The sequence below is a fragment of the Macrotis lagotis genome, chromosome 1, assembly GCF_037893015.1.
Source record: "Macrotis lagotis isolate mMagLag1 chromosome 1, bilby.v1.9.chrom.fasta, whole genome shotgun sequence".
Taxonomy (NCBI): Eukaryota; Metazoa; Chordata; class Mammalia; order Peramelemorphia; family Peramelidae; genus Macrotis; species Macrotis lagotis.
Window position 1 is genome coordinate 10261589 of NC_133658.1, and position 27756 is coordinate 10289344.

The window sequence follows — 27756 nt, forward strand, 5'->3', positions numbered from 1 at the left end:
CCATGGTTGCCTCCTACATTTGTTCTTTCCTCATCTCTGTAATGACCAGTGCTCCCACCTCCTCTTAGCCTCTATTTTCTGAACTCTTACTGAGCAGTAGACACCAGAAGAACCTAAGTTCTTGGGGATGTTGCCATCTTTTCCTTTGGCAGCACCATTCCTTGTACCTTAAAGGCATGCAATAAATACATGGTAAAATGATTACAGAGGCAGCTGGAAGGGACCCCGAAACCTAGTCCTCCTGCCTGCCTCATTTTAGAGATTCAGAAACCAACACCTGATGGTCACTTTTTCAGTTCAGACCAACTGACCTCTGACATCCCCAACAGCATAATATATAGCTAGTCCCCACTGCCAACACTCCCTGACTGTGTGATTGGGCCAATGATTTGCTCTCTAAGCTTCAGTTTGCTCATCTGTAATATGGAAGTAGCGGCATCTGCGTTGGGTACAGAACAATGACTATAAGACCTGATATTTCTACAGCATTTTTAAGGTCTTAAAGTATTTTATACATATTTTCTCATTTGATAATCATCAACAAGTATTTATTAAGCACCTACTGTATGTAGGTGCTGAAAATACAAAGATAGCTGGGGAGAAAGAAAAAAGAATATCCTTGGTGGGGGAGGAAGGCAATAGCAGCTGGAGGAAAAAGCAAGGGATACTAAAAGACGAGTGAGGGAAGAAGGCACCCCTGCATGAGGGACAGTCAGGGCAAAGCCACTTAGGTGGGAGATGGAATACTGTGCATGAAGACTATGAAGAAGGCTCATCTGGCAGCACTGCAGTATGTGCTTGAGAAGCCTGGAAAGGACATGAAATGACAAATAGAAATTTCAATTGGGTCCAAGAGGGTCCCAGAGGTAATAATCACAACCACCTCGAAAGTGGGTGTCATCAGCATCATTCTCTCCATTTTACAATGAAATGGGCTTCAGAGAAGTTAAGGGACCTGCCCACAGACACACCACTAAGTATCACAGGCAGAATTCTTGATGTCAAGACCAGGCTAGCCCCACAATAGCCCCATCACCTCCTTCAGAGGATTGCAGGTCAGAGCAAATGAACAAGATGCCCAAGGGCAAGCATCAGGTGACTCTTGATTGCCATTCAAGTCAATGTTTTATTAAATAAGCTTAAATTAGTTCCCCCCCCCCCCAGGCAATTAGGTGGCCACCTAAAAGTAGCTAGGATGCAGCCTTCCCTTGGGTATTAACATGATGATGCCAAGAGTCCGACAAACAAATTGGTTCTGATCTGTGGTACCAGTGTGTGTGACCCTGGAAGGGATGGAAACCTCCAAGCCAGCAGAAGGTGGAAAACTGCCTGGCTTCCAGAGAGAGCCAATGACTTTGGGCAGAAAAAGAAGGTTTCCAAGGTTATGGAGTCTTTTGCCTTTAATGAATATCTTAACAGCCCAAAGGCTTCTTGACCATGAGAACTCAGAGAGATGGCTGGGAAACCACAAGAGACATTCGAGGGAAAATACTCTGGGGAGAACAGCCTCCGTGGCCTCCTAGGATACAGATCCAGCAGTGTCAGCAGCAGGGCCCCACTCCAGGCTCAGCTTCAGTGCTTTGGAACCGAAGTGAATATTCTCAGTCCGTGCATCTCTTTAATCTCTTCTTTTAGTGCCTAAACCAACAAAAGAGCAGTCTCAGTTTTTTGGTAGCAACAGTTAACAAAGGAGCCTCAAAGACAGGACAGGATTTCCTCGGAAACAATCTGTCCATGCAGGATGAAGGACGACCTTCATTGTACGTGTGACCCTGGGAACTGGGATGGCACATCTTGGGTGATTTTGTGATGATGATGATGATGATGATGATGATGATGGTATTTGTCCTTATTCTACAAGACCATAGCATCAGGAAGGTGATGCCATGACAAGCAAGTAAATTGGATTGGAGTGCGGGGTGGGGGCTGTGCTAAGTCCACAGCCACACTTTTTCCTCCAGAGTCATCTAGATCAAGTGATCAGATATGATTCAGGATGACTGGAGATGGCCCTGGATGTAAGGCAATCTGGGTAAAGTGACTTGCCCAAGGTCACACAGCTTCAACTTTTTGAAGTTTCAAATATTTGAAGCCAAATTTAACTCAGGTCCTCCTGACTCCAGGGGTGGTGTTCTATCAGAAGCATCACCTAACTCATGTGATTTTGGAGGTTAGGGATTAGGGCCTGGGGCCAACACACAAGGCCCTGATCAGGACCAGTCAGAACAGACTGTCAGAGCTAGATGATTGTCAGGTCCAACTCATACCTGAAAAAGAATCCCACAGGAGGAAGCTGGGATACAGAGGAAAAGAGCAGGAAGCAGAGGACTTGGGAAAATTGCTTCACCTCCCTGAGGGTGCATGGTGGGAGCCATTGGAAGGAGATGATGAGAAGACGGTGAAGAAGCAGAAAGACACACAGCCAAGCTCTCTCCTCCACCTCCATAAAGCCTGGTCAGACCTCAAATGTCTGACACAGTGCTCAAATGGAGCACTGTGTTCAATTCTGAGGACCCCAAAAGTAAGATGGAGAAAGTGCAGAGCAGCATATGAGGTCAGGGAAGGCCGTGAGTCTCTGCTAGAGGATGAGTGATGGAAGGAAATGGAGGAGAGAAGGCTTGGGGGTGGGAAAGACGGGACATGATGCTGTCTTCAAGTATTACTAGGGCCTTAGTTTGATGATAGAAGGAAGATCACGTAAGCTCTTAGACCTCAGTTTGCTCATGTGTAAAATGGGGATGAGAATCCTCGAATACCAACTTCACTGTTTGGTTATGGGGTATGAGTTTCGAGAGGTCTCATGTGGGGCAGAGATGTGACCTGGTTGTTATTTCCACTAACCTTGTTAACCATCTGATGTTGTTGTACAGTTCGCTTGTCTTTGAATTCTTCTGACTCTATATGGATTTCATACATGGCCCCACAGCCACCTAAAAACAAAACATTTGATGATATAAATTAAAAGATCACCAAAGCGAGCTGAACTTTGAGGAACCAATAAAGGAAATGAAAACAGATAAAGAAATGTGTTTTCTTCCCCATTGAAAAAAGGTGTGGGGGTGGGGTGGGGCTAGGTGGTGCAGTGGACAGAGCATCGGAGTCAGGAGGACATGAGTTCAAATGCAGCCTCAGATACTTAATTATCTAGTTGTGTGACCTTGGGCAAGTCACTTAACCCCACTGCCTTGCAAAAAAACAAAACAAAAATGGCTATTGGCTCAGAGCTCTGCCTCAGTTTATTTCTTAAAAAAAAAAGGTGGGAGCCTACTGGTACAGAATGTTGTGTACCCTCCCTGATGTGGTCACAGTATCAGACATTTTGCTTGTTTTTCTTTGCCATAAGGAGAAGACAGTTTCTCCTCTCCCCCAGAAACATCTATGATCTAAAGACAAAAAGTATCAATAAAATGTATATTAAAAGATGTCAAAGATCAGTTTTTCAGGCCAGAGGAACTGGAATTTCTTATCCACCTACCACAGTTTAGGGGCAGGTCCCATATGGCAGCAGTGGATTACCTTCAATGGCCAGGAGATGGTTTCTGAACTAATTTCTTTTTATAGGCACAAACCCATTGGCAAGAAGCAATGTCATCTGTGGTCAGGACAGATGAGAGTAAATTCTGGAAGCCGGAGAGACACTAAGTGGGATGCTTTTGTGGCCATGGGTGAGGGGTGAGGGCTTCAGAAGAAGAGTCAGGTTCGAATTCTAATTATCCACTTAGATGATAAAGGATAGGGTTTTTTGGGGGGGTTTTTTTGGCAAAGCAATGGGGTTAAATGATTTGCCCAAAGTCACACAGCTAGGCAATTATTAAGTGTCTGAGGCTGGATTTGAACTCAGGTCCTCCTGACTCCAGGGTCAGTGTGCCACCTAGGTGCCCCAAGATGGAATTTTTTTTTAAATGACAGCTTCAGATTTCTGGAACATAGCTTAAAAAACAGAAATGACAGGCTCCCGGCCAGGGATGGAGGACAGCTGTCAGGGATCAGTCAGAAAGTCGCTCTCTCCAGAACTGAAAAGGAAGGGTGAGAGGAGAAACTGCATCAACAAGCATTAGAAGGGCTAACAGATGTGTGCCAGGTGGAGGTCTTAGACATGGGGGTTACAAGACCACGAAATGGGAATGGAGGGGCCACTCTACAGAAACTGAGGCCGGCCTGTGCCAGGTCACATGGCTCGTAAGGGTCTGAAGTGGGATTGATCCTGAGGTTCATCCATTAAGCCAAAGATTGTAGAGAGGAGCTATTGACACAGAAAGAACAAGCTAGGCCAGTGGGGAGGAGGCCCTCTCTGTGGGGTCATGGACCTGTAGCCTGAGGGCCTCGGCTGGGATCCTCCCTCCCTACTGGGGACATGTTCCTCTGGGACATGGAGCAAGTCACTCAATGTCTCTCTGTGCCTCGATTTCCCCATCTGTGAAATGAGGGAGGTGACCTCAATGACCTCTCCAAGGTCATTTTGTTGCCCCGATTCATCCCTGCTTATCTAGCTGGTAAGAGGCAGCATTTGAACCCAGGTCTTCCTGGCTCGAAGTCCAGAATTCTCAATTTTATCACAGTGCCTCTCGTTTTTGTTTATTTAATGTACTTTAAATTTTCTCACTCTTGATGGTTCCTAAAGTGAAATGTGTTTTGCAAGTCTTGCCGGACTGGTAAATAGCTTTGCAACTGCTCTTGGCCGGACTGCAAGGGTGGAGCAGAGCAGAGACTTGTGGGGGTATGGGAAGGGGGGTCCGGACGCTATCTGACAGGCACTGAGGCCAGGCTCCTGGGCGCGGCTGCTGGAGACAGCCGATAGCCACACACACACACACACACACAGACACACACGACACAGATACACACACACGACACACACACACGACACAGACACACACACGACAGACACACACAACACAACACACACAACACAGACACACACAAACACACACACGACACAGACACAGACACACACACACACACACACACACACACACACACACACAGTGCTCATAGTCTAAATTTTCATGTAGGAACTCAAAGAGTCTCAAGATACAAAGGATCCTGAATTCTTAAATTCCACCGTGCCATTTGGGGGAACCAGCAGCGACCTCCCTGGGCTAGCCCAATGGAAGAAGGCCTTAGCTAGGGCCTTCCCAGTTGTTGGGGCTCTGCACCCCTCGTCTCCCACCCTACAAAATCATGTGGTATTTCCTTTTTGGTGGAATGTGGTGTCCCTGAGGGCAAGTTTGGGGCTCAGCACAGCAAAAATCACAGACCTAAAGCTGGAATGGACCTTGAAAGTTTCTGGCCCCAAACTCTCATTTTGAAGAAAAGGAAACTGAGGCCAAGGGAAGGGATGCAGCCCGCTCAGGTGTTCTCCCAGCCTCCCCCAGCCTACCTCCTGGGTCTGCTGCGGACTCCCCGTAAGAAGACCCTGGCAGGTGACTCTGGGCCGCCACCCTGCTCTGGCCACTAGCCTCAGGTTCTCTACATTAGTAAATAGAGGGATGGGGGGGGTGAGGGGCAGGAAACAGGACATGTGACTTCACCGGCGGCACGAACTCCCTGTGGACAAACTCCCTCTACTAACTCAGAGCGCCACCTGTTCGGCAAGTTAAAGTCTGACCACTTCCTGGGGAGGAGGCCAGCCCTGGACAGTCCAGGAGGACCTGAGTTCAAGTCTAGTCTCAGACACTTACTGACTTGGTGACCCTAGGCAAGTCACTTCACCCTGTTTGCCTCAGTTTCCTCATCTGTAAAATGAACTGGGCAAAGAAATGATAAAGTACTCCAGTATCTCTGCCAAAGAAAACCCCCAATGGTCCCAGACGCTGCTTGGGTGATGACTGAACAATAACATCGCCTGTGGTCCCAAGAGGTTAAGTGGTCTGCCCAGAGACATGCGGCCAGTATGTGTCAGTGGGACTTGAACCCAGGTCTCTGTGGCTCCGTGCCTTGACTCCCGGAGGCAGAGGGGATCCTCCAGCCCGCTGCTAGAGCAGCCAGTGAAGGAGGAATCGGGCTGGAATAAGAACTCTTCCAAGTCCTTCTCCAAAACCACCCCATTTAAAAGCTGGGGATTCTAAAACTTCACGAGCTAAAATGAGTATTGCTGAGGAGGGACTTGAACCCAGGTCTCTGCTGACCCTAAGTCCTCCACGCACTGGAGCCAGTCTCTTGTCCAACCACTGGGGCTGCAAGAACGGATCAGTGGCTCCTCTGTAAAATGGGCTCCTTGGGATTCCCCAGGATTGTCTTAAGGAAGCCAAGGAATGGGAATGTGTGCTGTTATTCCTGCCTTCGAGCAACTGGTGGCTCAGGCCAAAGCTCCCGGGGGGTTGTGAAATAGAAAAAGCAGAGCTGTCGGACCCCCTGGTCCGGCTGGCTCCCCTGGCCGCGTGAGAGTGGGGTACCTGAAATGTCTGTCACCTTGATGGTCGAGGCCCGAGGAAACTTCTCCTTTAGGACGTTCCTCACTTTGAGCTCCCCTGACGTCTGGGAGGCCAATGTCCTCTGGGCGCATCGGAGAAGAGGGACCTGTCCATTGAGAAAGAGTGAGATGAGATCTCGGGGTGGTGACGCGGGTAGTGATGAGGCCTCTGACCCCTGTCCCTGGGCTCAAAGAGTTACAGCTTCAGAGCTGGCAGGGAGCTTTTCAATCAGATCATGTTTATTGAGCACCTACTGTATACCAGGAGACCAAGCCCCCGTTTTGTAGGGCAGGAGACTAGATCAGACCGTAACCATCACAGGCAAGATCCACGTCTAGCTCCACGACTCCAAAGGAGGGTCCTTTCCACCATACCCCCCCCACCCCGCAAGAACAGGTGGCCACCCAAGTCGTCTAGAATCAAGTGTGAACACCCTGTCCCAGATGGCAGGGGCTGGCCTTGGAGTGAGGAAGACTGGGTTCACATCCTGCCTCTGGGCAAGCCCCAGGAGCCCCCGAGGTTTTGCCCATTGAGCTGCATCAGCAACTGAGCTTCTAGACTAACCCCATCCCAGGATCCAACAACCTCAACTGCAGAGGACGGGGTCCCCTGGGGACCTGGGGGTTTGTACTGGAAATAACCCCCAACTCCAGAAGCTCAGAGGGGAATTAGTGAGCGTGTCCTGAAGGTTCCAGGGAGATGGGCATCTCCCTACCCACATATCCATCCGTTAAATGGCATCAATCGGGATAGAGAAGGGACGGTTGGATGCTGCAAGGGGCCTGGCAAGCATCTGATCTAACCTTAACATTTTATACTAAAGGAGGCTATGCCAAAGAGAGAGAGAGAGACAGAGACAGAGAAAGACAGAGAAAGAGAGAGATCCTGGGCACTTGTACCCCCCTCTGCCTCAGTTTCTTTAAATGTAAAATGAAAATAAGGTCAAGAGTTATGCTTTCCTGTCACTTAATATGATATGTGTAATGAATTTAATAATAAACATTCTGTTTCTAGAGCTCCCTTTCACAGGTAGACTGGGAAATGGTGAAAACAAAGCAGTCATTTGGATTCATCCTGATGAACCCTGTCCTGAGCTGTGCCTGCCTCAGTTAAGTGAAGTGAAATGGGCTAAACTGTGCTGCATCCCCAAAACTACCCAAATCACTCCAGCCGTCCCCACAGGCCCCCTCTTAGGTGCTCACCAGTGGTGTCACCGCTGTGTTGTCTAACATGGTGGGCTTGCCCTGGGACGGTCTGCATGCCCTCTGACCCACCTGCCCACTTAGGCTCACGGATAGGACCCCTGGCTGCCCAATGGCTGGGCAGAGGGAGCTCCCATTGAGAGAAGTCCCAGCACCAGCAAATCGGATTCTTGCAGCCATTGATAAAGCTCCAGTCGATTAACCAACCTGCATTGCTCCGGGCTGCTCTGTCCTGGCTCAGGAAAAACTCAGGGAGCATTGTGGGAAGGATGAAATGAGATCATATTTGCACATCCAAACTGCTCCCTCAGAAGTTTAAAATTAAATTTTATTTTGTTTTCAGATTCTGGCACCTTCAGCACCTTCAGCACCTTCTGGTAGGTCCTCACTAAAAGTTCACTGAAGCGGTTTTTAACCTCAAAGTTCTATAGGGATGTGCATCGTTACTGTTGGCTATTATTGTTATGGTTACTGTTATTACTGTTGTTACACAAGAAAACAAGGGCAGTAAAGCCGAGTCCTCTAAACCCAAGTGAAATGCTGTGTCCCCTGCAGTCTGCTCTTCAAAAGGTCTGCTTGGGGGCAGCGAGGCGGTGCCCCTGGAATCAGGAGGACCAGAGTTCAAGTCTGGCCTCAGACGCTGAATAATCACCCAGCTGTGTGGCCTTGGGCGAGCCACTCAACCCCACTGCCTTGTAAAAACCTAAAAAATCTATTGGGAGGGAAGAAATGCACAGGCAGGTGCACGCACACACACAGCTACGGTCACAGGCACACACATCCCATGATGAAGAAGCAGAATTTGGCCCTCTGAGATTTGGAAAATGGTTTCTGTATACGAACAACCCTGTGGCCTAAGGGCTGTTACGATGATGATTCCCATTTTACAGATGAGAAAACTGAGGCCGAGAGAAGTTCACGTCCGTGGCAGGATTTGAACTCCAGCCCTCCTGACTAAGGACTGTGCTAAGTCCCCAGCCCCACTTTCTCCTCCAAAACTACCTGCACCCAGTGGCCAGAGAGGAACCAGAATGACTGCAGGTGACCCTGGATGCCAGGGGGCAGGGCTGGGACGCGTCCAAGGTCCCGCGGCTAGTCCGTGGCCAGTGCGTCAGGGGCCAGCGCCTCGGGGGCCAGCGCCTCAGTGGACAGCGCCTCAGTGGTCAGCGCCTCAGGGGCCAGCGCCTCGGTGGTCAGCGCCTCAGTGGTCAGCGCCTCGGGGGCCAGCGCCTCGGGGGCCAGCGCCTCGGGGGCCAGCGCCTCAGGGGCCAGCGCCTCGGGGGCCAGCGCCTCAGTGGTCAGCGCCTCGGGGGCCAGCGCCTCAGTGATCAGCGCCTCAGTGATCAGCGCCTCAGGGGCCAGCGCCTCAGGGGCCAGCGCCTCAGGGGCCTGCGCCTCAATGGTCAGCGCCTCAATGGTCAGCGCCTCCAGGCACTCGCACCGCCCTCCTGAGTCCAAGGCGGCCTCGGTCCACTGCCCCGCCAGAAGCAAGGTGTGGGGAGGGGGAGAAAGGCCGCGTGGAGGAGCCGGCCTGTGCGGACACAGCCGTGGGTGCGGGTGGCCGGGGCGCCCGGGTGGGGAGCCTCCCCGGGGGGCCGCCGGACAGCCCGGGCCCCTCCCCCATCCTCGGGGCAGAGCCCCCCGCCCCCCAGGACGCAGCGCCCCCGGCCCCCCCGCCCCCCAGGACGCAGCGCCCCCGGCCCCTGCCCCCCCCCCCGCCCCGGCCAGGTGGCCGCCGGACAGGCCGGACAGCCCGGGCCCCGCGGCTGCCCAGGGAGCCCCCAAACACCGCCGAGGCAACTCCGCCAAGTCAGCCTTCGTTTTGGGGGTCCGAGGGCCCCTGCAAGGGGCGTGGGGCGGGGGCGCGGGGAGGACCCCGCCCCCTCCCCTCTCCCCCTCCGCCCCCTGGGCCCGGGCACGTCACCCGCCTGCTTCCTCGCCCAGCAAACGGGGGGCCGCGTTGGTGCCGCGTGGGCAGAGGTGGCACGGTGGCACCGAGGGCGCTGCCCGCTCTCCGGGGGAGGGGCGGCGCAGCTTCCTGGCGGAGCCGCCGCGACCCAGGGCAGGACTTGGGGAGCGGAACCCCGAGTCGCTGCGCCCCACGACGGCCGGGCTCGGCCCCTCGCCCAACAGCCCCCGGCCCGCGCCCCCCGGCGCTCACCTCAGCCAGCCTCGTGCGCAGCAGCCGCGCCCCGGCGGCCAGAGGGCCCGGGGCCGCCATGACGGCGCGGGGGCGGGGCGAGGCGGGGCGAGGGAGGGGCGGGGCGAGGGGCGGGGCGAGGGGCGGGGCGAGGGGCGGGGCGGGGCGAGGCGGCGGCCAGAGGGCCCGGGGCCGCCATGACGGCGCGGGGGCGGGGCGGGGCGAGGGGCGGGGCGAGGCGAGGGAGGGGCGGGGCGAGGCGGCCAGAGGGCCCGGGGCCGCCATGACGGCGCGGGGGCGGGGCGAGGCGAGGGAGGGGGCGGGGCGAGGCGAGGGAGGGGCGGGGCGAGGCGGCGGCCAGAGGGCCCGGGGCCGCCATGACGGCGCGGGGGCGGGGCGGGGCGAGGGAGGGGCGGGGCGAGGGGCGGGGCGAGGGAGGGGGCGGGGCGAGGCGGCGGCCAGAGGGCCCGGGGCCGCCATGACGGCGCGGGGGCGGGGCGATGTGGGGGCGGGGCGAGGGGCGGGGCGAGGGGCGAGGAGGGGCGGGGCGAGGCGGCCAGAGGGCCCGGGGCCGCCATGACGGCGCGGGGGCGGGGCGGGGCGAGGGAGGGGGCGGAGCGAGGAGGGGGCGGGGCGGGGCGCGGGAGGGCCCGGGGCCGCCATGACGGCGCGGGGGCGGGGCGATGTGGGGGCGGGGCGAGGGGCGGGGCGAGGCGGCGGCCAGAGGGCCCGGGGCCGCCATGACGGCGCGGGGAGGTGGGGGCGGGGCGAGGGAGGGGCGGCGGCGAGGTGGGGCGGGGCGAGGCGAGGCGGAGCTTCCGGGAGCCTCCGCCCCGCCCCGGCCCGCCCCCGCCCGTGTCAATTTCCCCTCGGATCCTCGGAGTTCTGCGTCAGTTTCCGGCCGGCCCCGCCCTGGGCTGCGGCACGTGACCGCGCTGGGCGCGGGGCTGCGGGGGTGACCGAGTGAGGGGCCCCGGTACGGGGGGGGGGGGGGGGGCCGGGCTCGGGGGCGCCCCGGGGCAGGGCCCGTCTCCCGTTCTGGTCCCTGGAGCCCCGAGGTGGAGGCCGACTCGCACCCCGGCCCCGGCCCCGGCCTGAGCTCTGAAGTCCCGGGACCGGCTCGGGCCGGACAGCGGGGGAGCCTCACGGAGAAGCCCCCCGCACAGAGACCCGGGGGCGCGGGCCTGCCGGGGCGGGGGCGCGGGCCTGCCGGGGCGGGGGTGCGGGCCTGCCGGGGCGGGGGCGCGGGCCTGCCGGGGCGGGGGCGCGGGTCTGCCGGGGCCGGGGGCGCGGGTCTGCCGGGGCGGGGGCGCGGGCCTGCCGGGGCCGGGGGCGCGGGTCTGCCGGGGCCGGGGGCGCGGGCCTGCCGGGGCGGGGGCGCGGGTCTGCCGGGGCCGGGGGCGCGGGCCTGCCGGGGCGGGGGGCGCGGGCCTTGTGCCTCGGCGGGGCAGGCCGGGCGCTCACTTGCCCTCAGCAGGCCAGAAGAGGCCTCCGCACCCCCTTAGGGTCCGCAGGAAAGGCGACGTTTGGGGAGTGGCCCTGCCTTGGACAGCTTGACCCTGGGGAGGGGGGGTCTCATTGGAGATCCTGGTCCTGGTGAGGAGGGTCAAGGTCAGTGTGGGAGGCAGCTTAAGATGACTGAAAACACGGCCAAGGTCAAAGGCAAGAGGAAAGAACACAGAATTTTTAAAAACCCAACAAAAAATAAAAACGAGAATAAAAAATAAAAAACAGTCACGAGGAAGTGTTTAAACAATACAGAAGTTACAAGGATTGATGCCCAATAAATAAGATGACAGGATTTTATTTTATTTGGGGGATAATATTTATTGTTTTGTCCTGTTGCAAGGCAGTGGAGTTAAGTGGCTTGCCCAGGGCCGCCCAGCTACGTCATGATTAAGTGTCTGAGGTCACATTTGAGCTCAGGTCCTCCTGACTCCAGGGCCGGAGCTCTATCCATTGGGCCACCTAGCCGCCCCCCACATAGAGGATTCTTAAAAAAAGCTAGCTGTTGGCCACATGTCCTGAGTGCACCATCTACTCCGAAGCTTTCCTCCGGTTCTGACCTCCGGTTCTGGTCCTTTTAGCTTTGAGGCTTTGCTTCCTGGGTTCTGGAGCTCTCGCCACTCTGAAACTAGGCGCTCTGCCACAAGCACAGTCTTCACTTTGTGTCCAGGCAGCCAGGAGGCACAGTGACTGGAACACCAGGGCTGACATTGGGAAGATTTGAGTTCAAATGGGGCCTCAGCTGTGTGACCCTGAGCAAGTCACTACACCCTGTTTGCCTCAGTGTCCTCTCTCAAATGAGCTGAAAAAGAAAGACGCAAATTGCTCCAGTATATCTGCCAGAAAAACCCAAACGAGCCCAAAAGGGGTCGTGAAGACTTGGACCAGACTAAAATCAAAGCAGCTTTCATGTTCTAAAGCTGCGGTTCTAGGTTCCTTCTAAGCTCTGACACTCAACATTCTGAAGTCTAAAGCACATTTCGTGGGCTAATACTGTCCATTCTAAGGGCTAGATGGTGCACTGGGCAGAGCCCTGGCCTTGAAGTCTGGAGGACCAGAGTTTGAATTCAGACGCTTGATACTCACTAGCTGTGACCTTGGGCAAGTCACTTCACCCTCATTGACTCACATCCGATCATCCTGATTCATCTCTGGCCACTGTGTTCAGATAGTTCTGCAGGAGAAAGAGAGGCTGGTGACTTAGCATAACCCCCCCAATCCAATTCAGGTGCTTGTCATGGCATCAGCTCCCTGATGTCATGGTCCTCTGGGAATGAAGGACAAACACTATTATTATCTCCACTCTAGGTTCTAAAACACTTTCCCACCCTAACATTCTTTGAGTCCTCTTCACACCTGGACACTACTGTGAGCTACATAAACCGTCATCCCTCCATCGCTGGCCACCCAGGCCAGAGCCATCACTGCCAATGTCGCCCTAACAGGGTAGCAGGATTCCCAGGGTTCATGACGTCCAAAATGTAACCGTTTTACACTTTCAGGATCTCAGAGATCCCCTCCACTTCGGGGCTTAATTAGACTGTAGTCACGTGGAATCCGCAGATAGCCATCACTGCTTGGATATCTAAGCCAGCTGTGGAACAAATCATGCCTTTCTACAACTTAACAATATTTTTTTTTAGGATTTTGCAAGGCAAACGGGGTTAAGGGGCTTGCCCAAGGCCACGCAGCTAGGTCATTATTAAGTGTCTGAGGTCGAATTTGAACTCAGGTCCTCCTGACTCCAGGGCCGGTGCTCTATCCACTGCGCCACCTAGCTGCCCCTACAACTTATAATATTAGCGTTGTCCAGAGTTCTAGGCTGTTACGGGGCTCACCCACACTACAAGCATATGGCATTCAGTGAGAGGGCTTGAACCTTGGCCTTCCTGGCTTCCAGGCTAGCTCTCTGCCCACAGCTGTCCTGTCACAAATCAGTTCTGAGGCTCAGATGAGCTTGTGTGTTTCAAGCACTTGGAAAATATTAAAGAGGGATATAATATGTCAGGTTTTTATCATTGTTCATAATAATAATAGCCAGAAGTTACGTAATACTTTAAGTTTGTATACATGTCCCCACAACAGACCTAGAAAGTAGGTGATGTTATTATCTCCATTTTACAGATGAGAAAACTGAGGTAGAGATAGGTGAAGTGATTTGTGTGAAGTGGGTTCTGAGCTCTAATGCCCTATGCCACCAGCACGCTGAAGCTGATTCCCCACTTATAGATCCATACTTCACAATTATACAGAATAATTCTGTCAAAATGAAAGGACCCATTTGTATAACCATCTTTATAGCAGCTCTTTTTGCAATGAGGAAAATTCAAACTGATGGTATAGCCATGACTGAGAAAGTTATGAGAGGTATATAGAGATATAAGCAATGGAACGCTATTGTTCTATAATGATGAAGAGGGTATCAGGAGATGGAGCCAAGATGGCAGAGACATGCTGAGACCCTGAACCCTCCCAACATTCCCCTCCAAACAATTTTTTTTGTTTTTTTGCAAGACAATAGGGTTAAGTGGCTTGGCTAAGGCCACACAGCTAGGTAATTATTAAGTGTCTGAGGTCAAATTTGAACTCAGGTCCTCCCGACTCCGGCTTCAGTGCTCCATCCACTATGGTGCCTAACAACCCCACCCCAAACAACTTTAAAATAACAAGTCCACAAAAAGAAAAAAAATACAAAATATTAGTGAAGGAAATATTTCCTTAAAAACTAGAACTGGGAGGCCACTAGGTGGCGCAGTGGATAGAGCACTGGCCCTAGAGTCAGGAAGACCTGAGTTCAAAATAGACCTCAGACACTTAATAATTACCTCACTGTATGACTTTTGACAAATCACTTAACCCCATTGCCTTGCAAACAAACAAAATAAAACATTAAGATTGGGTTTTTGTGGTGCAAAGAATTGGAATGGGGATACCTCTCAACTGGGAACTGGCTGAATAAGTTCTAGTATATAAATGTGTTGGGATACTATTATTCTGTAAGAAATCATGGGCAGGTGGATTTCAGAATAACCTGGAAAGGCCTATATGAACTGGTGCTGAGTGTGCAATGATCATAACCAGGAGAAGATTGTTCTCATTAACGGCATAGAGATGATCCACTCTTTGATACACATGACTTTTCTCAGTAATGCAATGATCAAAGGCAGTTATTTTTTTTTTTTTAGGTTTTTGCAAGGCAAGCAGGGTTAAGTGGCTTGCCCAAGGCCACACAGCTAGGTAATTATTAAGTGTCTGAGACCGGATTTGAACCCAGGTACTCCTGACTCCAGGGCCAGTGCTTTATCCACTGCGCCACCTAGCCGCCCCAACCGATCAAAGACAGTTATAAAAGACTAGTGATGAAAAATGCCATCCACATCCAGAGAAAGAATTTGGAATCTAAATGCTGAATGAAATCCATACTATTTTTTCTTTTAAATGTTTTGGGGTTTTTTTCTTTCTTCTGGTTTTCCCTTTTGTTCTGATTCTTCTTTCACAATATGATTAATAAAGAGATATGTTTGACATGATTATACACGCACAACTTATGTCAGATTGTGAGGAGGGGATAGGGAGAAGAGAAAGGGAAAAAATTGGAATTCAAGATCTTACCAAAAATGAATGCTAAAACTATCTTTACATGAATTAGAAAAAATTATATACAAAATAATTAGAATTGGGAAAATGGAAGCTAATGATTCCATGAAACTTCATGAAATAAGAAAAAAAAAGGAGAAAATGTGTAATATCTTACTGCAAAAATAGCTGACCTGGAAGATAGATCAAAGGGAGATTATTTAAGTTATTAGATTACCTGAAAGCCAAAAAAAAGAGCAAAGACATTATATTTCTTTTTTGGCAAGGCAATGGGGTTAAGTGACTTGCCCAGGGTCACACAGCTAGGTAATTATCAAGTGTCTGAGTCCATATTTCAACTCAGGACCTCCTGACTCCAAGGCTGGTGCTCTATTCACTGCACCACCTAGCTAATCCTGGACATTATATTTCAAAAAATTATTAAGGAAAATTGCCCTGATATCTTAAATCCAATGGTAAAACAGAAATGGAGAAAATCTACTGGTCGTCTTCTGAAAGAGATCACAAAATAAAAGCTTCCAGGAAAATAGTCAAATTCCAGCACTCCCAAGTCAAAGAGAAAATATTGCAAGCATCCAGAAAAAAAAATGATTCATTTGCTGTGGAGCCACAGTCAGGATCACATAAGACTTAGTAATTTCCATATTGAAGCAGAGGGCTTGGAATATAATGTTCCAGATGGTAGAGGAGCCAGGATTACAATCAGTAATCACTATTTAGCAAAATTGAATACGGACATTTAATGAGATAGAGCATTTCTGATCATTCTTTTTTTTAATTTTTTATTCTCATTTTGTACAAATGTTTTTTTACATTAATAAAATATTCTTGTTTACAAGTAAACAAAATACCCCTCGCCCCCCATGCATATAGATAGACTTGCTTGGGCGAAAAAAGTAAAGGGGAGAGAAAAAAATTAAAATTAAAAAAATAATAGTAATAATTGTAGGTATGGCCAGGTGGTACAATGGACGAAGCACCAGCCCTGGAGCCATGAGCACCCGAGTCCACATCCAGCCTCGTAAACCCAGTAATCACGCAGCCATGTGACATGCAAGCCACCCGATCCCCACTGCCCTGCAAAAACCAAAAAAAAGAATAGAAAAAGACCCAAAATAAAATAAAATAGTAATAATAGTAGGGGTGGCTGGGTGGCAGACAGAGCATTGGCCCTTGAGCCAAGAGCACCTGGGTCCAAATCCGGCCCCAGACACCCAAAGATCACCCTGCTATGTGGCCCCAGGCAGGCCACCCAGCCCCACTTGCCCTGCACCCTCCCCCAAATAATAATAACAAAAAATGTGCTTGAGTCTTTGTTCCAACACCAACAACTCTGTCAGGGGTGGATCGCATTCTTTATGATAAGTTCATTGCAAAAATTACTTCCATATTTTTCCACCATTGCCATTGCTGATCACAACTCCCTCCTTTCTTATTTCTCCACTACCATGTACTCTATTTTCTCTCTCCTTTCACTCTGACTCTGCTGTAGGGTCATTGACTGGCTCAGCAGACAGATCCCTGGTCCTGGGGCCAAGAAGCCCTGAGCCCCCATACCACCCCTTAGGCCCAAAATCCACCTGGCCCTGTGGTCCTGGGCAGGCCATCCAATCCCAGCCCCTTGCAAGAAGTAAAAAAGAAAATGTGTTATATCTGACCACTCTCCCCCAATGGTCCATCCTCTTCTCCTTTATTCACATCCCCACCCCTTCCCCCTGCTCCCCCCTCCTTCTTACTCCAGATGTCTATACCCCATTGAGTATATTTGCTGTTTCCTCTCCTAGCCATCTCTGATGAGAGCAAAGGTTCCCTCATTCGCCCTTGTCTCCCCCCTTCCATATCATTGCAATAGCTCATTGTAATAAAAAAAAAATCTTATGTGAAATATCTTAGACTATTCCCCCTCTCCTTTTTCTTTCTCCCATTCCATTTCCCTTTTTTTCTATTGACTCCATTTTTACACCATATTTTATCTTCGAATTCAGCTTTCTCCTGTGCTTCAACTGTAAAAACTCTCTCTACCTGCTCTGTTAACTGAGAAGGTTCATATGAGTATTATCAGCATCATTTTTCTATGCAGGAATACATGCAGTTCAGCCTCATTAAGTCCCTCATATTTCCCCCCTCTCCTCCAATCTCTATGCTTCACCTGAGTCCTGTATCTGAAGATCAAATCTTCTGTTCAGCTCTGGCCATTCCAACAGGAACATTTGAAATTCCCCTGGTTCATTGAAAGTCCATCTTTTTCCCTGGAAGAGGACATTCAGCCTTGCTAGGTAGTTCATTCTTGGCTGCATTCTAAGTTCTTTTGCCTTCTGGTATATTATATTCCAAGCCCTATGAGCTTCCAATGTAGTTGCTGCTAAGTCCTGTGTGATCCTGACTGCAGCTCCACGATATTTGAACTGTGTCCTTCTGGCTGCTTGTAATATTTTCTCTTTGACTTGGGAGTTCTGGAACTTGGCTATAATATTCCTGGGGGTTGGTTTTTTGGGATCTCTTTCTCGGGGGGATCGGTGGATTCTCTCCATTTCTATTTTGCCCTCTGCTTCTAGAACATCAGGGCAATTTTCCTGTAGTAATTCTTTGAAAATGATGTCAAGGCTCTTTTCCTGATCATGACTTTCAGGTATTCCAATAATTTTCAAATTATCTTTCCTAAGTCTGTTTTCCATATCGGTTGTTTTTTTCAATGAGATATTTCACATTTTCTTCTAATTTTTCATTTTTTTGTTTTGAAGTATTGATTCCTGATTTCTGGTAAATTCATCAAACTCCCTGAATTCTATTCTTTGTCTGAAGGATTTGTTCTCCTCAGAGAGTTTTCTTATCTCTTTTTCCATCTGGCCAATTTTGCTTTTTAAAGCATTCTTCTCCTCAGTAACTTTTTGAACTGTTTTATCCATTTGGCATAAGCTGTTTTTTAGCATGCTATTTTCTTCAGCATTTTTTTGGATTTCCTTGACTAAGCTGCTGACTTCATTTTCATGTTTTTCCTGCAGCTCTCTCCTTTCTTTTCCCAGTTTTTCTTCCAACTCCCTCATTTGATTTTCAAAGTCTTTTTTGAGCTCTGTCATAGCCTGAGCCCAATTTCTGTTTTTCTTGGAGTCTTTAGATGCAGGAGCTTGTGCTTCCTCATCTTGAGACTGAGTATTTTGATCCTTCTTGGGCTCATTTGCAAAATATTTCTCAATAGTCTTCCTTTTGTTTCTCTGCTTGCTCATTTTCCTAGCCTGGGCCTGGTTTTGGGGTGCTTCCTGAGCTTTTGGGACACTCCCACAAGGGTCTCAGTGTGTGAGGCTCTGTCCTCCCTCCTGGTCTGTGAATGACCATAAGCGCCCCCCCTCTGTTACGGGGCTGAGGTGGGGGGGGCCCTGCTGTTCTGTGGGGTGGGCCTAGACTGTGATCAGGATCTGAATGTGGTCAGAGCCCCAGAGTCCTGTTCCAGGGGCAGAGCATGGAGCTCACAGTTTCTCTTCACTCCCCTCCCTCAGCTCAATGGGCTCATGCCCTGGAGGCTCCAGCTTACCGGCTCCACCTGCTTCTGTTTCCAGTTCTGGGCTGCAGAAAGACCAAGCTGCTCCCTGCGTGCCCGAGGGCTGGGCTCCATGTGCTGGCTCTGGCAGAGGTCCCCCACTGTTCCCCCACTTTGTGCCTGGTGCTCCTTGGGGTGCAGCTCAGGAGACTCCCCCGCTTCTGTGAGCTGAGACTCCCAGTGCCCTGGGGCTGCCTCTGGGAGGCTGAAGTTCTTTCTCTCTGGTGGGCCACCCCTCTGGCGGTCACCCCTCTGACCCCGGGGAGCAGAGCCTTTCTGCTCTTTTCCAGGTTACCTTGAGTAGGAGAACTGCCTCACTGGGTCCCTTTGTGTGTTCTGTCTCTTGAAAGTTTAGTTAGAGTCCTTAGCTGATGAGTTTTATCAGAGAGTGCCTAAGACTCGATCCCTTCTTGTCTCCATCTTGGCTCCATTTCTGATCATTCTTGATGAATTATTGTCAGAGCAAAATAGAAAATTTGATATTCAAACAGAAGACTCAAGAAAAACATAAAAAGTATACATGAAAGAGTAATCATAAATGACTCAATGGCATTAAATTGTTTGCAATCCTTATATAGAAAGACAATATATGTTAGTCCTAAGAACTTCACTATTATTAGGGGAGTTAGGAGTCTGCATAGACAGAGGGCATGGGGGTGAATTAATTATGTTGGGATCATCTCCAAAAGAAGAATGTAAGGGTGACAAAGAGGGATGCACTGGGGGAAGGGAGAAGGGAAGGTAGATTGGGGGAAATTTTTCTCATATAAAGGCAGTGTGCTAGGGAGAGTTTTTATAATGGAAAGGAAAATGGGGTAGGGAATGTTTAAGCCTTGCTCTCATCAGAATCGGTTCAAAGAGAGAAGAAAATACACACACACACACACACACACACACACACACACACACACACACACACTCTGCATTGGCTATGGAAATCTATCATACCCAATTGGAGAGAAGGGATTAAGAGATGTGGGGTAGGGAGAGGGGGAGGAATGATAAAAGGGAGGGCAGATTAAGGAGATCAGAAGCAAAACAGATTTTTGAGGAGGAACAGGAGAGAGAGAGAGAGAGAGAGAGAGAGATTAAACAGGAAAATATGATGGAGGGGAAAAAACTGTAGATATAATGGAATGAGTTATTCCACAGAAATGAAAGCAGATAGAATCAATAGAAATCAGATTCCAAAAATAAGTTATGTATAAGAAACATACTTGGGACTAAAAAACACACAGAGCTGAAATGAAAGACTGGAGCAGAGTCTATTTTTCTACAGCTGAAGTAAAAAGCACCAGGGAAGCAATCATGATCTCAGACAAAGCAAAAGCAAAAACTGACCTGTTGAAAGAGATAATCAGAGAAACATGTTGCTAAAAGGTACCATGGACAATGAAGCAATATCAAAAGCATTTACAGCAAATTGAGAAGTCTTACCAAACAGAATGGGGGTCAAATTTATCAAAATATGAGCCATTCCATAAATGGTCAAAGGATAAGAACAGGCACTTTCCAGAAGAAATCAAAACTATTTATAGTCTAAATCATTGCTGATAAGGGAAAGACAAATTAAAACAACTCTGAGGTACCATCTCAAAATTACAGAAATGACAAATGCTGGAGGAGATGAGAAAAATAGCAACATTAATGAACTGTTTGTTCTGTGGAAGAATCTGGAACCATGCTTCAAGGGCTTAAAAAATTGTGTATATACCCTTTGATACAACAATACCCTACTAGGTCTATATCCCAAAGAGTTTAAAGAGGAAGGAATAGGATTTATATGTACAAAAATATTTGTAGCAGTTATTTTTATGGTGGAAAAAAACTGGAAATTGAAGAGATGCCCATCCATTGGAGAATGGCTGAACAAATTGTGGTACCTGTTTGTGATGGAATACCATGTGTTATAAGAAATAACAAGAGCTTGGTTTCAGAAAATATGACAAGACCTCTGTGAAGCAAACCAATCTCCCAATCTCCCATCACTGAGAGATTATTGTGCACAGTAATAGCAATGTTGTAATGATCATCAGTTGTGAAAGACAATTCCAAAGAACTCATGATGAGAAATGCGATCCACCTCCAGAGAGAGAACTGATGGACTCCACATGCACACTGAAGAATAATTTTCTCAAATTTTTGTGCTATATAACTAACATGAAAATGATTTACATGATTTCATATGTATAGTCGATATATGTATTGCCTTCTCAGTGGGTTGGGTAGTGATTGAGAAGGAAAGAGTGAATCTGGAACTCAAAATTTAAAAAGTAAAGAATGTGAAGGGGGCAGCTAGGTGGCGCAGTGGATAAAGCACCGGCCCTGGAGTCAGGAGTACCTGGGTTCAAATCCGACCTCAGACACTTAATAATGACCTAGCTGTGTGGCCTTGGGCAAGCCACTTACCCCATTTGCCTTGCAAAAACCTAAAAAAAAAAATGTGAAAAATAATTGACAAAGAAAAAGAAATGATGAAGGAGATATGTTAACAAAACCTGGGAAGACTTATATGAATGGTTGCAAAGTGAAGTAAGCAGAATCAGAAGAACATTTGTAAAGTAAATTTATATTATTATGCTTATCAACTTTAAAATACTAAAATTAATTTAATCTAAGATTAACTTTTGAAAATCTAATCAATCCCAAAGAAGGTATGGTTGAAAAAATACTATCTACCTCTAAATAGAGAGTTGATGTCCTCTGAAGGCAAATTTAAGTATATTTTCTTTTTTCTTTGGTTTTTTTGAGCAAGAATTTGTTTTGCACAGATATACATATTTGCAATTTGTTATTGTTTTGGGTTTCTTTTTACCTGGATGGGAAGAAAGAAGGAGGGAGAAAATTCAGAATTGAAAATAAAATGCAATTAAAAATAAAAACAAATGCTTTCTTGATTTGGAAAAAAAAATGAAGACAACTCAAGGATCTGACATCCCTTATATCTGATATAAGGAGCTTATACAAATTTATAAGACCAAAACTCTTCTCTAATAGATGAAGCAGACAATAGCAACATATAGTCCTCCAAAAAAGAATCATAAGCTATCAAGATAATATGAAAGATAATCACTAATTATAAAAAAGTGAAACTCAAAATAAATCTTAAATGTCACCTCACACTCAGCCAATTGGTAAAGATGATACAAAGTGGAACTATAAGAGAAATTATAGAAAGACAGACAAGCACTATGGTGAAACTGTGACTTGGGTCCAGCCATTCTGCAAAGCAATACTCCAAGAAAGTTACTAAAATGTGCAGACCCTGAGGATCCATATTTTTTTTTAAGTTGTTTTTTTTTTTATTGCAAGGCAATAGGGTTAAGTGGCTTGCCCAAGGCCACACAGCTAGGTCATTATTAAGTGTCTGAGGTCAGATTTGAACTCAGATTCTCCTGATTCCAGGGCCGGTGCTCTATCCACTACACCACCTAGCTGCCCAGATCCATATTTTGGTAGTAGCAAAGAAATGGAAATGAGGAAGGTGCCAGAACAAGAATTTCTTGGAATATCAAGGTGCTGTAAAGAGAACATGAGAGGTGGCTCGGTGGCACAGTGGATAGAGCACCAGCCCTGGAATCAGGAGGACCTGAGTTGAAATCTGACCTCAGACACTTAATAATGACCTAGCTGTGTGGGCTTGGGCAAGTTACTTAACCCCATTGCCTTGCAAAAAAACCACACACACACACACACACACACACAAGAAAAAGAAAACATGAAGGTGAACAATGCAAAGTAAAGTCCGCAGAACAAGGAAACTTCACACGGATGTAATATGACAATATAAATGGACATTACAATGACGAAGAGAAACTAAGAGCTGTGTAGTTACAATGAACAAATTTGACAGGAAAAAAGAAGAGAAAATGCACTTCCCTCCTCCACAGTCCTTTTTGTCCTGTTTGGCTGCTTTCTTCCCTCTCACATTTTTTTTCTTTGTTACAAGAAACAGTCCCCTGGGCTGTGGTTGTGCGAATAGTTATTACTGATCATGATAACACTGATCTTTGGTTTTCAAAGATGAGGGTGATGTCTCTTGCAGGGGCAGCTAGGTGGCGCAGTGGATAGAGCACCGGCCCTGGAGTCAGGAGGACCTGAGTTCAAATGCGACCTCAGACACTTAATAATTACTTAGCTTTGTGACCCTGGTCAAGTCCCTTAACCCCATTGCCTTGCAAAAACCAAAAAAATAAAAAATAAAAAATAATCGAGGCAGAGCTGCAGAAAGTCATCTCCCCCACTCTCTCTTCCAAAATAATTGAAGACCAAGCCTCAAATGATTCACAGAACCGGCTTTAGTTGCCTTCATGGTTATTGTAAAAACTTGTTCCCAACCATCCATTCCACCAGGGGAGTCTTCACATGCTTGGGTAGACACCCCCTTAACTCACCAATGGAGTTGAGGCTTGCCGGTTACTCGCAATCTGGTTTACCGTGTCTGCGTAGACAGTTTTTACAGAGGTGTGGCTCCTGAGCGTATCACAGCTTCTTGGAGTCACAGTTAGGTGATAGGTGGATACAAAGGGTAGATGAACAGCCCTGAAAAGGATGTGAGCCTTCAGCCCAGAGGTGCTAGTCCTTTCTGAACACCCCATGCACCCCAGCAATCTGGCTAGAGGCAAAGGAAAGGATGATACATTCATAAATGATGATGATATAGAAACAAACTGTATCAACAAATTTAATTTTAAACCAGAGAACTAAAATGAAAAAATTAACATCGCAATCATTGTCTGAGCGACTTTTATTCCCAAAGATGTATGAGATTCCTCAGGGACTTAGAGTCCTGATTCTGAGACCAGGCCTGTTGACCTGTTGGTCCCAGTCAATCCCAAGAATGGGGAGGAGTGATAGTACTCTTTCTCCCTCCCTCCTTAAACCTTCTTTCCTTTGTCTCTCCCTCATTGTTTCTCTGTATCTGCAGTTTCTGTATCTCTCTATCTGTCTCTCTTTTTCTTATTACTATCTTTCTGCTTCTCTTTGTGTCTCTCTCATTCTTACTGTCTCAACTCTCTTTGTCCATCTTTCCTTGTCTCCTTCCTTTCTTCCAACCCTCACTCCCTCTCTTTGTCCATTTTTCCTTTTTCCTTTCTTCCAACCCTCCCTCCTTCTCCATTTTCTTGATGAGTCTCTATAATACTCTCCAATTGCTTTTCCCTAGAGTAAAAGGAAAGCTCCAAAAAGAAAACCTCTTAGTCTTTTACTGACGTCCTACCTTTTTGCTCTCTTCTTCCATGCCTCCCCTCAGAATCATCCCCACCTAAGGTTAGGGCTGTCTGGCCCGAAGGAGGGAAGCTGTGTATATTCACTTTGTGGGTATCGTGGAGGAGAGTGGTACAAAGATTTAGCTTTACACTGACCACACAATAAGCAAAATATTTGTTCGTGCAATTATAAACCTCTATTGTTTAGTTAGACTTTGTCTTTTATAAACCACACAGATTAGTATTCACATGGTCGTAACACAAACATTCTAGCCTCATCCCTCTTCCTTTCTGAACTTTGTCCTCTGGAAAATTTCAGACTTTCTTGGTTTTTCCCTTATTTTTATCATAACCAATACTTCTTAGGTTTATGATTTCATCAGTGTGGGAGCCAGGCTCTTTGTAAACTCAGAGATAACTTTGTAGGGGGTCATGGAGAGTTGCATGGGCTAAAACAGGGAGGGAGTAGGCTTTCCCTCTCTGGACATCTATGGACAAAGGCTGGTCATGACAGTCATAACCAGCAAAGCATTTTCCATATCTTATCTCTGTTGATCCTCACCACTGACTACTCAATTGCAGAGCTTTCCCTCTGAGATTTATTTCTAATTCAGCCTTTCTATAGCTTATTTTACATAGTTGTTGCCAGGTTGTCTGTCCCATTAAGCTATGAACCCCTTTTGAGCAGGGGCCGACTTTGCTCTTTTTGCATCCCCCAGCATTTAGAAGAGTGTCTGAACATTGCACATGTCCAATGAGTGTTTTCCAAGAATAATGTTTATAAAACACATCCAGGGGAGGCTAGGTGGCACAGTGGATAGAGCACCACCCTGGAGTCAGGAGGACCTGAGTTCAAAATCTGGCCTCAGACACTTCATAATTACCTAGCTGTGTGGCCTTGGGCAAGCCATTTAACCCCATTTACCTTGTAAAAACCTAAAATAAATAAATACAAAATAAAAATACAAAACACATCCATAGTGCTTAGCACACAGTAGGTGCTTTATTCATGCTTATTTCTCTTAATGTTTAATGACTTTCATCTACCAGAGGGATAGATGGGGATTGTGTGTTCCAGGCTGTCTTTAGCCCCCTGGGCAAACTGGGCTTCTGCTCCAGACCTAGGTTCAGGAGGCCCCCGACTTTGGAGGAATGACTAAGATAAAAATGAAATATGGAGAATAAAACAAAATATTTATGAACAACCTGAAAATCCAAGTGATGTGCCTAAAACATAAGACTATCTGAATACAACTAAATGAAGTCTGGAAATTGTCCTAAATTAGAAGGAATAGTTGTGGATTCTGATAGCCCCAGATGCCCCTCCATGACAAAGAGTTCAAGAAAATGTTCACATTCAACTCTAGCATTCTTTTTGCACCCACCCCCCATTTTCATCACTATTGCTCTTTTGTAGATTTAACATTGGCTATTTTAGGGTGGGGTGCTGTGTACATTTATGTATAGTGTCAACTGGATATATTGTCACAGATGATAACTATAAGAAATATGTATTAATCTAAGCCAGAACTGAATATGTTAGAAGATACCGCTTTATAAGAGCAATGGGGCATGGTGACTGATGCTAGAGGTTGGCAGTCAGAGAGAGTCAAAAATCTGTAGTGTGAACAATATTGAGAGTAATATTCTGACCTGAAGAAACTACTGAAACACTGTTGCTGAATTTAAGGATTTTCTTTTGACAACTGAAAGATACATCAGATTTTTATATTATAGTTTGAGAATATTAATCTTTAAACATTAATATTAGAAATATATTGTTTATACCCTGAAGTCAGCTACATGATGACGTAGAGTGCCAGGTTTAAAGTCAGGCAGACTCATCTTTCTGAATTCAACTCTGGCCTCAGACACTATTTGTGTGACCCTGAGTAAGTCACTGAACTTTGCCTGAGTTTCTTCATCTTTAAAATGAGCTGGAGAAGGAAATGGTAAACAGCTCTAGGATTTTTGCCAAGAAAACCCCAAATGGAGTCACACGGAGTTGGACATGACTGAAATGACTGAACAAAACTCTAGTACATTTTGATGTTCTGCTTGCTTCTTAGAATTTTCTTTTCTTGGCTTTTGCCAGGCAATGGGGGTTAAGTGATTTGCCCAAGGTCACACAGCTAAGTATTAAGGGTCTGAGGCCAGATGGGCCAGTGCTTTATTCACCTGGCTACCCCTTCTTAGAATTTCCAACATATTCTGATAAAAAAAATTCTGGGTGTTTGACCTAAATCCCATTTTTAACCTTAAAGTTTTATTTTTTCCCCTCAATTTCATGTAAACAAAAATTTTTAACATTCAGCTCTTAAAATTTTGAGGCAAATTCTCTCACTTGCTTCCCTCCCTGCTCTTTGAGAAGGCAAGTAATTTGATGTAGATTATATAAGTGCAATCATGCAAAACAGTTCCCCATTAGCCATGTTACAGAAGAAAACAGAAACCAAAAAACAAAAATAAAGTTAAAAAAAATACTGCAATCTGCATCCAAACTCCATTGGTTCTTTCTCTGGAGGCAGATCACATTTTTCATTATGAGTCCTTTGGGACTGATTTGGAACATTGTATTGCTGAGAACAGCTGAGTTATTCACATACATACAATGTGGCTGCTATTGTATGCCATGTTCTCCTGAATCTGCTCATTTTTATATCAGTTCATGGCTTTTCATTTAAATTCTTAATTCATGTGATTTCTTCAAAATTGTTTGAAAAAATATATCATAATCCTTCACAGTATTACAATCACTGTCAGTGATTTGGCATCACAGTATTCTATAATTTAGTCTATAATTTAGTATTACAATCACAGTGATGATGAAGGTCTCCAGACCTTTGTAAAATTTTTTCTTTTTCTTTGATTTCATCAGGGTTCATCATGGCAGGAGCAAAGGTACTGATGATGGTGGCATGCAAGTGGCACTTTCATTGTCATGAGCTCACTCCTTTTGGTGGGCATTCAAGTTTGTTGACTAGATTAGTTTTTATTTTTATCTTTTTAGGTTTTTGCAAGGCAATGGTGTTAAGTGGCTTGCCCAAGGCCACACAGCTAGGTAATTAGTAAGTGTCTGAGGCTGGATTTGAACTCAGGTCCTCCTGACTCCAGGGCCAGTGCTCTATCCACTGTGCCACCTAGCCGCCCCTAGATTAGTTTTGATTATAAATCTTACCCCAGGTTCACTCTGATCACTCCAGAAAAACCTGTCTCCAGCTCCATCTTCAGTGAGCTGACCTTCACTGGCCAGCCTTATTTGACTCAGGGCTACTCTTTGGATGCTACACTTGCTGAGTTCTTTTGCAACAAGAACTGTTCAGCTTTCAGCTTTATTGGATTTTGGGTTATCTCTAAGTGTGCCTGCATTCTGCATACTGATGGTGAGTGGAATCATCTTTGTAAAAATTTTTGTACCTTTTGGGGGGTATTTTGACTGCAGGGTGGGATCACCACCTATCACAGTAATCAGGTCACAGTTGGGTAAGCAGTGTTGGAGTACCTTTTTAGCTCTTTCCTCACACTAGGTGGTAAGCAGTGTGATCCTTAAAAGGCAGCTCAGACCCCAGGAGGCTGCCAAATCCCATTGCTGTGCCCATAAGGCAAGGGTGTGACTTCAGCTCCCATTGTATTCACACCTGCTGCTTCATTACTTATCTGTCTACACAAGACTGAGATCCATAAAAATGGTAAAATGATATGGGTGAGGATGGCTTTTGACTCATGCACAAGTTGGATTTAAATAAGGCAGAATTGAATGAAGTTGTCAACCTCCCTCTCTCTTCCAGAGTCATTGGGATTCAGTGGTAGGACAGAGTCAATTTGATGACTTGAGATGGCAGAGGAAGACCTTGGCATCTTCTATGTCTCACCAAGCTCCAAGCTCCACAACACCTACTTCAGCTGCCCTCATGGCAGTTAGAACAAATTGTTCTCAACCACCCAATCTGTCAGGGGAAATCTTCATATGCTTGGAGTAGAAACCTCCCTAATTCACCCACATTTGAATCCTCTTAGTCATTCTCAACCTCACTGAGCCAAACTTAGTCTGCCAAACAGCTGGTCAATGAATAGCAAAGGTGGAAAGCAGCCCTTATAACAGAGGCACCAGTCTTCCTTGACCTCCCTATGCCCACAAAATTTTATTGTGTTTAGA

The 27756-nt window shown here is 47.5% G+C and overlaps 1 protein-coding gene across 1 annotated transcript; it reads right to left on the minus strand.

The window, feature by feature from the left end:
- Window positions 1-1373: 1373 nt before the first annotated feature.
- Window positions 1374-9858, minus strand: BOLA3 (bolA family member 3). The gene is made up of 4 exons (XM_074195161.1): window positions 9777-9858; window positions 6396-6519; window positions 2842-2930; window positions 1374-1638 (listed from the first exon to the last, which is right to left on the minus strand). The coding sequence occupies exons 1-4, from the start codon at window positions 9834-9836 to the stop codon at window positions 1573-1575; spliced, it is 339 nt and encodes a 112-aa protein (XP_074051262.1). The 5' UTR covers window positions 9837-9858; the 3' UTR covers window positions 1374-1572.
- Between the last annotated feature and the right edge of the window lie 17898 nt (window positions 9859-27756).

Bases quoted from the DNA above. Each gene is read 5' to 3' on its own strand.
- BOLA3 (XM_074195161.1), bottom strand. From the start codon at position 9,836: ATGGCGGCCCCGGGCCCTCTGGCCGCCGGGGCGCGGCTGCTGCGCACG. The intron at 6,520-9,776 runs GTGAGCGCCGGG...CTCAATGGACAG, and splicing joins TGCGCACGAGGCTGGCTGAG to GTCCCTCTTCTCCGATGCGC. The intron at 2,931-6,395 runs GTACCCCACTCT...TTTTGTTTTTAG, and splicing joins CAAGGTGACAGACATTTCAG to GTGGCTGTGGGGCCATGTAT.